This window comes from Neomonachus schauinslandi, chromosome 8, assembly GCF_002201575.2.
Source record: "Neomonachus schauinslandi chromosome 8, ASM220157v2, whole genome shotgun sequence".
NCBI lineage: Eukaryota > Metazoa > Chordata > Mammalia > Carnivora > Phocidae > Neomonachus > Neomonachus schauinslandi.
In genome coordinates, this window is record NC_058410.1 from 117,632,402 (window position 1) to 117,642,233 (window position 9,832).

Consider the following 9,832-nt stretch of genomic DNA (forward strand, 5'->3'; position numbering starts at 1 on the left):
GAGGGCCCAACATCCCTGGGTCTCAGTCCTCTGCCTCCCACTGGAACCATGCCCCTCCCAGTCCCCATAAGTCTGTGGGAAGCTGGGACATAGGGGAGGGTCAAAGCCTACATCGGGGTCCTCTTAGGAAAGGGACCTGGGGGCGGGAGGGGGGTTCTGAGGAGTAAAACCACTTCCTGTGTAGCTAGTTCCTGTGTTGACAGAAAGAGCTTAAGGGGAGGAGGGGAGTGGAGAGAACAGGAGCCTGGGGCTGGGGGTCTACTGAGACTCGAGAAGGCCAAGAGTCCTTCCCCATCATGAACGCCCTCCACTACTGCAGCTGGAAGAGCTTTTCACAGTCTCTGTGCTCCCCTGGGGCAAGAGAGGTCGAGCAAGCAGTTTGGGTGGGAAAAGAGAACTGGAGGAAGTTGACAGGGATGGGCGGGGCCCGTGGGGGGGGCTGACCAGGAACCCAGCTTCCTGCTCAGTACCCAGGCATCCAGCCCCTGGCTCACCCCCACCCCTTCCAGCCCCCACTCCCCTCAGGAACCCAGGGTTCCAGCCCTCCTCCCAAATCCCTGCTACCCCTCCCCCATCAGTTTCTCCCCCCCAGGGGATGGAGGCCGAGAGACCCCAGGAAGAAGAGGAAGGTGACCAGGTGAGCTGCGCACTGGGTCGGGGAGGCTGACACTGGGAGAAAGGGAGGTGAGAGGACCTGGGGCAGCAACGTAGTAACAGGGGACTCAGGGGACTTAGAAGGACTTGGGCAAACTGAGGCAGGAACAGAGACACACTGAGAGAGGAAATGGGCCGTTGGCCTAGCCCCCCGCCCACCACACCCCCGCCTAATTGGACCGGATGTCTCCCAGGATCAGGGCCCCCATCAGGATGAGCTTGACTGGCCCCCTGTGAACACCACCGCTCGGCCTTGGCGATCTGCTCCTCCGTCCCCTCCTCCTCCAGGAACCCGCCACACAGGTACCCTCATCCACCCAGGGAGCTCCCTGACCATGGTGCCCACGTCCTTCCTGATCCCATTACCAAGGCCCCCTCCATCGTGGGCCCTCTCCCCACCTCCTCCTGACTCCCCATTACACCCCCTCAGCTCTGACCCCAAGTGCCTAATCACCTTGCACCACCAACCCTCCTGTCTGCCAATTTCTCTGGGTCTCTGAGCCCTACCCCTCCTCTCCCCAGCCCTGGGGCCCCGCTCCGCCTCCCTGCTCTCCCTACAGACTGAGCTCCTTCTGGATTTGGTGGCTGAGGCCCAGTCCCGCCGCCTAGAGGAGCAGAGAGCCACCTTTCACATCCCCCAGAACCTCCCAAGCATAGCCCCAGCCCCACTCCGGCCTCTTGAGGACAGAGAACAGCTCTACAGCACTATCCTCAGTCACCAGGTGAGACACCTCCCCAGAAGGCAAGACTGAGGCTTCCTGGTCCCTTGGCCCTTGTTGTCTTTTGGGCCCTACCCCTCCTTCTCCCCAGCATCTGCCCCCTTGCCAGGCCTAGTCCCTCCGTGCCCATCACAGGTGTCCCCTATACCCCTTCACCAGCCTTGGCTCCTATCAAGGCCTGTTCCTCTTAAAACCTCACCAACACCCTTCCTTCCCTCCACTCCTTCAGTGCCAGCGGATGGAAGCCCAGCGGTCAGAGCCTCCCCTACCCCCAGGGGGACAGGAGCTCCTGGAGTTGCTGCTGAGAGTTCAGGGTGGGGGTCGAATGGAGGAGCAAAGGTCCCGGCCCCCCACACATACCTGCTGAGACTTCAGCCCGCCCCTACCAGCCACTCCGCACTCCTGGGGCTCAAAGCTGGGCAGCCCACTGCATGCCCTCAACTCCTGCTTGGCAGGGGCACCAGAGACTGGAGGCCCCAGGAGAAATCTCAATATTCATCACCCTCATCCACCTTTCCTGGGAATGGAGGGGGTGAAAGTCCTCAAACCCTGGGCATAGTCAAAGTAGGATGTCATTTAACTCCTTCCCCCAGTATGTAGGAGCTTGAAGCAGTGAAAGGATCCCAACCACTGAGGACACCCCACCCCCTCCTCTGATCCCAAGTAGTGGCAGTAAGTCCTGAGCTGTGGAGACACCCCCAGTAGTCTAGCCACTAGGCAGAATCTGAGGGCTCAGGCCTCCATCTCCCAAGAAAAGGCAAATCTCCCAAGGTTAGGGCCTGACAGACAGTTCCACCCTCCTTCTCAATAAGAAGAGAGAGGGCATTGCAAAGAGATAGATCATTCCCCCACCCCACCAGCAGCACCCCCAGCCCCAGGACTGAGGGGCCTACAGGCTGTGAATGGACACTTAGCACTGCCCCCCCCCCAACCTCCCCACTGCTGCTCTGAGTCTGATGTTTTGGTTGTATGAATAAATGTAATTCTCCTCCAAACTGAAGAAGACTGGTGTTTGGGGCTGCGGGGGGGGGGGGGGGGCGGGGGGGAAGGGGGGGGGAAGGTGAGGCCAGAGGCCGCCTCTCTCCCTAGTCTGGCGAGAGGCCAGCTCCCCTCCCTGGCTGGTTAATTACTGGCTCATTAAGCAACCGCTGGAGACCTCCCTAATTATACCCCCCCCAGCCCCCCTCTCCTGGTTTTAATTAAGTAGAACAGGGAGGGGAGTCATTAGGACAAGAAATATGAACTGAGCTGTCTGTGAACCCAGGCATTCTAGCGGCCAGAGCCCACAACACCTAGATCCCTAATTCGGAACCCAGGTGACGGCCCCCTCGCCCAACAGGCCCCGCTTCCCAGGCCGACGACGTGCAGCCCCGAGGCCTTCGCGTATTTTCCCCGAAGGTCTAGTCTCCTCCCCTCGTCCCCTCTTCCCTCTCCCCTCCTCCACTCGGTCCCAGTTCCTCTGTTTCTGTGTGTCTCTCTCCGCCCCCAGCTCCTCCCTGTTCCTCCTCTCTTCTCCCCTCCTCTTCCTCCCCGGCTCCCCTCCCCCAGCCTCCCTCCCTCGCTCCCCCCCTTCTCCCTCCTCCCTCCTCCCTCTCTCTCTCACACACACCCCCGCTTGGGCCTCCTCTCTCTCTCCGGCTCCATTTTCTCCGCCGCCGGGGGCCGGGGTCTCCTGTGGGGGGCCCAGCCGGTACCCCAGGTCTCCCTTCAGGGCCAGGGTGAACCTCCGGGGGAGTCGGGAGGGGGAAACGGGTGGGGGTTGGGGCGGAGGGACCAGCGGCCCCACCGAGTTTGGGGGGGGGAAGTAACCAGGCGGGGGGAGGGGCGGAGCAGGGAGGGGGCCTCAGGGCCCCCCCCCAAACTATGGACGAGCGGCTGCTGGGGCCGCCCCCTCCAGGCGGGGGCCGGGGGGGCCTGGGATTGGTGGGTGGGGAGCCTGGGGGCCCTGGCGAGCCTCCCGGCGGCGGAGACCCCGGTGGGGGTAGCGGGGGGGTCCCGGGAGGCCGAGGGAAGCAAGACATCGGGGACATTCTGCAGCAGATAATGACCATCACCGACCAGAGCCTGGACGAGGCCCAGGCCAAGTGAGTGCCCCCACCCCGGGACCCTACACAGACCCAGCTGAAGCCCCATTCACAAGCTCTGAATCTTCTGGGAGTCCCCACCCCCACCCCCCACTCCAGGACCCTCTCCAGGATCCTACAGCTCTCTTCTCTCCTTACTCCTGGGAGCCTCAAGATAAGCCATCCCTCTCAAACCTCCCTTCACCACCAGACCCTGAAACCTTCAAAGAGGGGAGCCCAGGGTGGTCTCACTGCCCCCCCAACCTTTCACTGACACTCCCCCCCACATACTCCCCTGGAACATCCTTCCACCTCCAGAGCCAGGTTCTGGCTCTCAGACTAAGAAACTGCTATGCTGTCTTCTTAACTCTCCACCCAGCCCACCCCCATCCTTTCCAGCCCTCAGCCCTCCCCAAAGCTCCTACCACTCCTCTCCACCATGGCCCAGCCTCCAAGGGTCCTCACCCAGCCCTTGGCCCCTGCTCAGCCAGAAACTAGGAGTATCAGAGCCTCCTGCCTTGCTCAGTCCCAGGACCCTCCATACACCTCTGTACTGAACTCCCCCGCCCCCTCTCTGGCACCTCAAACTCTGACCCTTCTCACAATCTCCATCTCTTTTCCTCTGAAATCTACCTAGTCACCCTTGTGTAGGCAGTCACCCCCAAATTCCCCTTCTATCCCCCTCTAGGCCCAGTTCCCACAGCCCCGTGCGTGCCCCCGGTGCCTTTATCTTGCTGCCTGCGCCTTCCCTCCATCTTCCTAAAGCCAAGCAGCTTCCCCACATCTCCACATCCCAGGAGCTGATCTCTCCCCAAGAACCCCCCCAACTCTGTCCTGTCCCCACCCCCACTTTCTACTTCCCTTCTTGTTCCCAGGCTTCCCCTCACCCTCATGGTCCCCCCCCCCACCCTGCCCTGCCTCTGTTCCTGTAGCTCCTCAACTGTTCTTTCCCCTTCCTCCCTAGGAAACACGCCCTCAACTGCCACCGCATGAAGCCTGCTCTCTTTAGTGTCCTGTGTGAAATCAAGGAGAAAACCGGTATGTGGGTCCCCCCTGATTCCTCACCTCTGGGGACTGAACCCTGTTCTTTCTAGGACTCAGGCCAAGAGTTTGACATCTTGGAGCCCTGAGGACAGTAGGGGTTAGGGAAGTTGCTAAGGGGAATTGGGGAGGGAACCGAAGCCTGGAAACTTGGGTCTCCAGGAGACAGCAGGAGGGCTGAGCGCTGGCTGTGGGTTCCCTGAGTCCCTAAGTTCACTCGCCTGCACGCTAGGCCTCAGCATTCGAAGCTCCCAAGAGGAGGAGCCGGTGGACCCACAGCTGATGCGCCTGGACAACATGCTTCTGGCGGAGGGTGTGGCTGGGCCTGAGAAGGGGGGGGGGCTCAGCGGCAGCAGCTGCAGCCGCTGCAGCCTCCGGGGGCGGCGTGTCCCCTGACAACTCCATCGAACACTCCGACTATCGCAGCAAACTTGCCCAGATCCGCCACATCTACCACTCGGAGCTGGAGAAGTATGAGCAGGTGAGGAGACCAGGCTGGAGTGGGTGAGAGGAGAGGCTCTTGTGGGGCATCCCCAGGCCAGAGGGCCCCCCCTCACAGCCCACCGGCCCCCGCTGCAGGCATGTAACGAGTTCACGACCCACGTCATGAACCTGCTGAGGGAGCAGAGCCGCACTCGGCCTGTGGCACCCAAGGAGATGGAGCGCATGGTGAGCATCATCCATCGAAAGTTCAGCGCCATCCAGATGCAGCTCAAGCAGAGCACCTGTGAGGCTGTCATGATCCTGCGTTCCCGTTTCTTGGATGCGAGGTGGGGCTCCTTCCCGCTCTTCTCCAAGCCTCTGGGCCACCACGTTACACAACATGGTACTCCGTGGCAGGGGCACCCTCTAGAGTGGTGCAAGATGGAGGCCCTGCCAGGGCAGCCGGCCTCCTCACCACCAATCTCCCTCCTCTGCAGACGAAAACGCCGCAACTTCAGCAAACAGGCTACTGAGGTCCTCAACGAGTATTTCTACTCCCACCTGAGTAATCCATATCCTAGCGAGGAGGCTAAGGAGGAGCTTGCCAAGAAGTGTGGAATCACTGTGTCTCAGGTATTGGGGAGGCTTGGGGTGGGGGAGCAGTTTTCAGGTTAAAAGCTCTCTGATTCTACTGACCAAGGGGCTTACAGGGAGAAAGGTCTGCACCCGACCCTCCTTTCTGCTCCACACCCCACAGGTTTCCAACTGGTTTGGCAACAAGCGGATTCGCTATAAGAAAAATATTGGAAAGTTCCAAGAGGAGGCAAACATCTATGCCGTCAAGACCGCCGTGTCAGTCACCCAGGGGGGCCACAGCCGCACCAGCTCCCCGACACCCCCTTCCTCTGCAGGTGGACCCCCGCTGCCATCCTGGCTGGCTATCTTGCACACTTCCTGCCTTTGTCAGCACTTCCTATCTAGGCAGGATCACAGCAGAGAGTGGGCCTTTTGGGGTGAGAGGGACCTAGCTGAGATGGGGTGGAGATGTCAGGGGTCAAAGGGCACCCCAGCGAAGTTACTTCTGCCTGTCTTCCAGCAAGTGGCCAGGGAGGGAGGGGGAGGCCCAGACACGGCCTGCTCCTCTGAGTGTTGCAATGTCTTAGGGATAAGTTGCTTACAGTGGCACATCCCCGAACTAGTTCAGAGGGCTTTTGGAAACAGAACTGTGGTGAGTTTCCTGTCTGCCATCACAGGCTCTGTTAGACTCTTCCCTAATTCCCCTCTCTGCTCCCCCAAGGCTCTGGCGGCTCTTTCAATCTCTCAGGATCCGGAGACATGTTTCTGGGGATGCCCGGGCTCAACGGAGATTCCTACTCTGCTTCCCAGGTCAGGTGGCCCACCTCCCCTCAAGCAGGGCTTTCCCAAACTTGGTTTCCCTCTCTTCAGAGTACTAGACTCCTCACTGTGCCATGCCCTTCTTTGCTGCCTGCAGGTGGAATCACTCCGACACTCAATGGGGCCAGGGGGCTACGGGGATAACCTTGGGGGAGGCCAGATGTACAGCCCTCGGGAAATGAGGGTGAGTGGACACCCGACGCTCCCTTTGTCCACCTCTCACCTGGACAGGATGGCCTTTCCCCTGGCAGCGCTCTCTCCCACACCGGACTGCCCTGCCCCAACCGACTCTCTCTTTTTCCAGGCAAATGGTGGCTGGCAGGAGGCCGTCACCCCATCCTCAGTGACCTCTCCCACAGAGGGACCAGGGAGCGTTCACTCTGACACTTCCAACTGATCTTGCCCCTCAGGGCCACAGGGGTGGGGGCCCACAAGGCAACTCTTGAAGAGGACGCAGGCATCCAGAGGACAAACCCCAGACACAGGAGAAGCACAAGACAGAGAAGGGCCAATGGGGTCATCCCTTCCCCGACCAGACTCTCCAGTGCTGGGGGTGCTGACTACGTGGCAGGGAGAATGGGGGCCCCTGAGGGGAGAGTGGGGTCTCTCTCCCCTTTTCCTTTTTTCAGTCTTTTTTTCCTCTCCCTCTCACACACAAACCACACACCGAGAACCCTGTTGTTCAGATCGCTTTCCCTTTGTTCTACCTGCCATACTGTATTCCGTTTCTGTCTCTTTCTCTGGGCTCCCCCACTGCCCCTCCCCACCCCACTTATCTACTCTGGAATCTGTGGAGAAGCCAGCCCTGCCTGACCAGAGATGCCAAAACTGGGGACACAGCTTCTGGACAGAGGACATGGGCCATGAACCCTGTGCCTCCCCACCCCCTGCCCCTCCAGATGGCTTTATTACCTCATACGCAGCTCATCTTAAACCAATAGAATCGCTCGGTGGACGAGAGTGTCTGACTCAGATATCTACCTCGGAGGGAGTTTCTGCTACTTTAGGGAATTGTTGACTGGGCTTTGGGGTTGATTGTTTTTTGTTTTTTGTTTTTTAAAGGAAAGAAACGAAACCCTGGGATCCATTTGTACTTTATAAATTTTTTGTTGCTGTTATCGGTTCTTAATTTTTAGTTTGGGGAAGTAGATGTTTTTATAAATATATTGTTTTTTTTTTTTTTTAATTTCTTGCTTTCTCATGTTAGGGGTGATAGCCAAAGGGGTCATAAGAGAAAGGGGAACAAACTTGTAAAGAGGCCCACCTGGCTCCAGTCCTGTCCATCAGAAAGTGTGTTTAGCAGGGCACCAAGCCTGCCCCCCTCCCCCCGAAATCACTTACGTGTTCTTTGCTTATGCAGGCAGCTCTCTGCTGCGTTTGGTGTGGAGGTAGTCAGGGGCTTGCTCTGCTCACCTATCCCCCTCACCCTACACACACACACAAACACACACAACCCTTGGGCAGGGCTGGACTCCGTAATTTTGAGGAAGTGCCACCTTCCTGTGAGTGACACGTCTTTAAATCTTTTTAAACTACTATTTGCAGATTGGAAGGGGAAGAATGGGAAAGGGGTTATTGCCAAATATGTTAAATGTGGGTTGGGTTGCTTGTATATGTATCTCCCTCAATTTCCCCAGAAATGAGGCATTTTTTTTTTTCTCAGTCCAAAATCAAGAGGGTGGGGAGACAGAGGAGGGAGGTTGCAAAAAGCCAGGTATGGGGAAAGTAAAATCACCAATGTCCCATCCTTGGCCAGAACCCCACCATCTGAGCCCCTCAAACATCCTCAGGATTTTATAAGACTGTCATAGTGGGGAACCTCTCCTGTCAAAGGTCCAGACAGGACTGGAGGGGAGCAGATTAGATGTGTGATGGGTGGTGGGTGGGAGGCATGGGCTGGGGGCAGTTCTCTCCTCACTTGTAAACTTGGTAGTTTCACAGAAAAGAAAAAAAAAAAAAAAAAAATTCAGTTTTAAATAAAGAAATTTCTTTTTTCCCTGGGTTTAGTGGAGCATTATTTTCAAAAACATGAGAAACCCCAGAATAAAATCTTTCTCTCATAAAGCCCCAAACAGGTGTTTCCCCCAACTCCTCCCAGCCTTGCCCTCACCACCCAGGCCCCAGGGTTCATCCGAAACCCTCCCCAAGGACAACAGCCAGGCCTGAACCCTGTTGCCCAGCCTGACCCAAGCAATATGGGGCTCCAGTCGTCCACCAGGCAAGCCCTCAGTGGACTGACAGAATGAGTTGGGGGTCCTGAGTAATGACAGATCCTAGGAGGTCCACTCCCCGCCCCCATGGATGTGGCTGTGCCCAGAGACTGGCAGTGCCTAAGGGTGGGGTGATAATTGTTTCTCCTCGTACCTGAAGGACTCTTGTCCAAGAAGCATGAATTCCTAGCATTCCCTGTGGCGGGACAGGATGGGAAGATGGGGGTAGGGGAGAGGGTGCAAGCCCCACCTAGGGCTAGGGCGGTGGCCACAGCAGTGACGGGCAGACAGAGCCAGGAGCCTGGGAAGGAAGCAGGATGGCAGCGGCGGGAGCCTGGGTGCTGGTCCTCAGTCTGTGGGGTGAGCCACTCCCCCTCCAACACACCAATCCTCCCCACAGAAAGCAATTCACCCCCCTCCCCAAATCTGCCCAGAACTTTCCTGGAACCCAGGCACTGCTTTTCAAGCTCCCTCCCCCATCTTGTCCTAGTTTTCTTAGCCCCCCCTTTCCCTCCTACCCCTCCACCATTGTACTGTCTCCCAGGAGCAGCAGTAGGCAACCGAAACATCACAGCCCGGATTGGGAAGCCACTGGTGCTGAACTGTAGGGGGGCCCCCAAGAAACCACCCCAACAGCTGGAATGGAAACTGGTAAGCAGGGCTCCTGCCACAGCCTCCCCACTCCCAGAGACCAGGGATGATTCGCTTCCCCACCTCCCCGTCTCATGAGTCCTTTCCCAAAGGACTTGCACTGTTCAGGCCCCTCTCCTCTGTCCCCAGAACACAGGTCGGACAGAAGCTTGGAAGGTCCTGTCTCCCCAGGGAGGCCCCTGGGATAGCGTAGCTCGAGTGCTCCCCAATGGCTCCCTCCTCCTGCCGGCAGTAGGGATCCAGGATGAGGGGACTTTCCGGTGCCGGGCAACAAGCAGGAATGGAAAGGAGACGAGGTCTGCCTACCAAGTCCGAGTCTACCGTAAGAGTTCCAGGGCCTTCTCCGTGGCCCACCTCTCATCTAAAGAAAAGCCTTCAACCCCAGCCCTTGACTCCTTGGCCCTGGTGTGTGAGAACCTGTGACTTCAGCTGCCCCAGATCCCACACCCATGCGTGAGAGTCTTCAAAGCTGCAGCCTCTGACTGAAATTTTCCCTCCTTCAGAGATTCCGGGGAAGCCAGAAATTGTCGATCCTGCCTCTGAACTCATGGCTGGTGTCCCCAATAAGGTAGTGGAAGAAAAGGGGGGTAGTAGAAAGCAGTCCTGAGAAGAGGAAGGGGGTGTAAGGGGTGTGTGTGTGTGTGTGTGTGTGAGAGAGAGAGAGAGAGAGAGAGAG

The 9,832-nt window shown here is 58.1% G+C and overlaps 3 protein-coding genes across 4 annotated transcripts in view; all 3 read left to right on the forward strand.

Moving 5' to 3' along the window:
- The first annotated feature begins 342 nt into the window (after window positions 1–342).
- GPSM3 (G protein signaling modulator 3) lies at window positions 343–2,359 on the forward strand. 2 transcript variants are annotated; one of them, XM_021697044.2, is made up of 4 exons: window positions 343–637; window positions 849–957; window positions 1,177–1,376; window positions 1,603–2,359. In XM_021697044.2, exons 1-4 carry the CDS (start codon window positions 596–598, stop codon window positions 1,738–1,740), a joined length of 489 nt encoding a protein of 162 aa, XP_021552719.1. In that variant the 5' UTR covers window positions 343–595; the 3' UTR covers window positions 1,741–2,359. The 2 variants fall into 2 exon arrangements, with proteins under 2 accessions (XP_021552719.1, XP_044773410.1); XM_044917475.1 differs by having other exon boundaries at window positions 855–957.
- An 877-nt stretch (window positions 2,360–3,236) lies between these two features.
- PBX2 (PBX homeobox 2) lies at window positions 3,237–8,290 on the forward strand. The gene is given in 10 exon segments (XM_021697040.2): window positions 3,237–3,457; window positions 4,401–4,474; window positions 4,710–4,810; window positions 4,812–4,958; window positions 5,057–5,247; window positions 5,398–5,533; window positions 5,658–5,811; window positions 6,198–6,286; window positions 6,393–6,479; window positions 6,600–8,290. Coding segments are annotated over 10 exon segments (1,293 nt in total). The 3' UTR covers window positions 6,693–8,290.
- A 458-nt stretch (window positions 8,291–8,748) lies between these two features.
- The window catches only part of AGER (advanced glycosylation end-product specific receptor), a 3,229-nt gene continuing 2,145 nt past the window's right edge, over window positions 8,749–9,832 (forward strand). Inside the window, 4 exon segments of the mRNA XM_044917474.1 lie at window positions 8,749–8,865; window positions 9,050–9,156; window positions 9,286–9,478; window positions 9,660–9,724. Of these exon segments, the coding sequence (XP_044773409.1) occupies window positions 8,823–8,865; window positions 9,050–9,156; window positions 9,286–9,478; window positions 9,660–9,724 (408 nt within the window). The 5' untranslated portion in view covers window positions 8,749–8,822.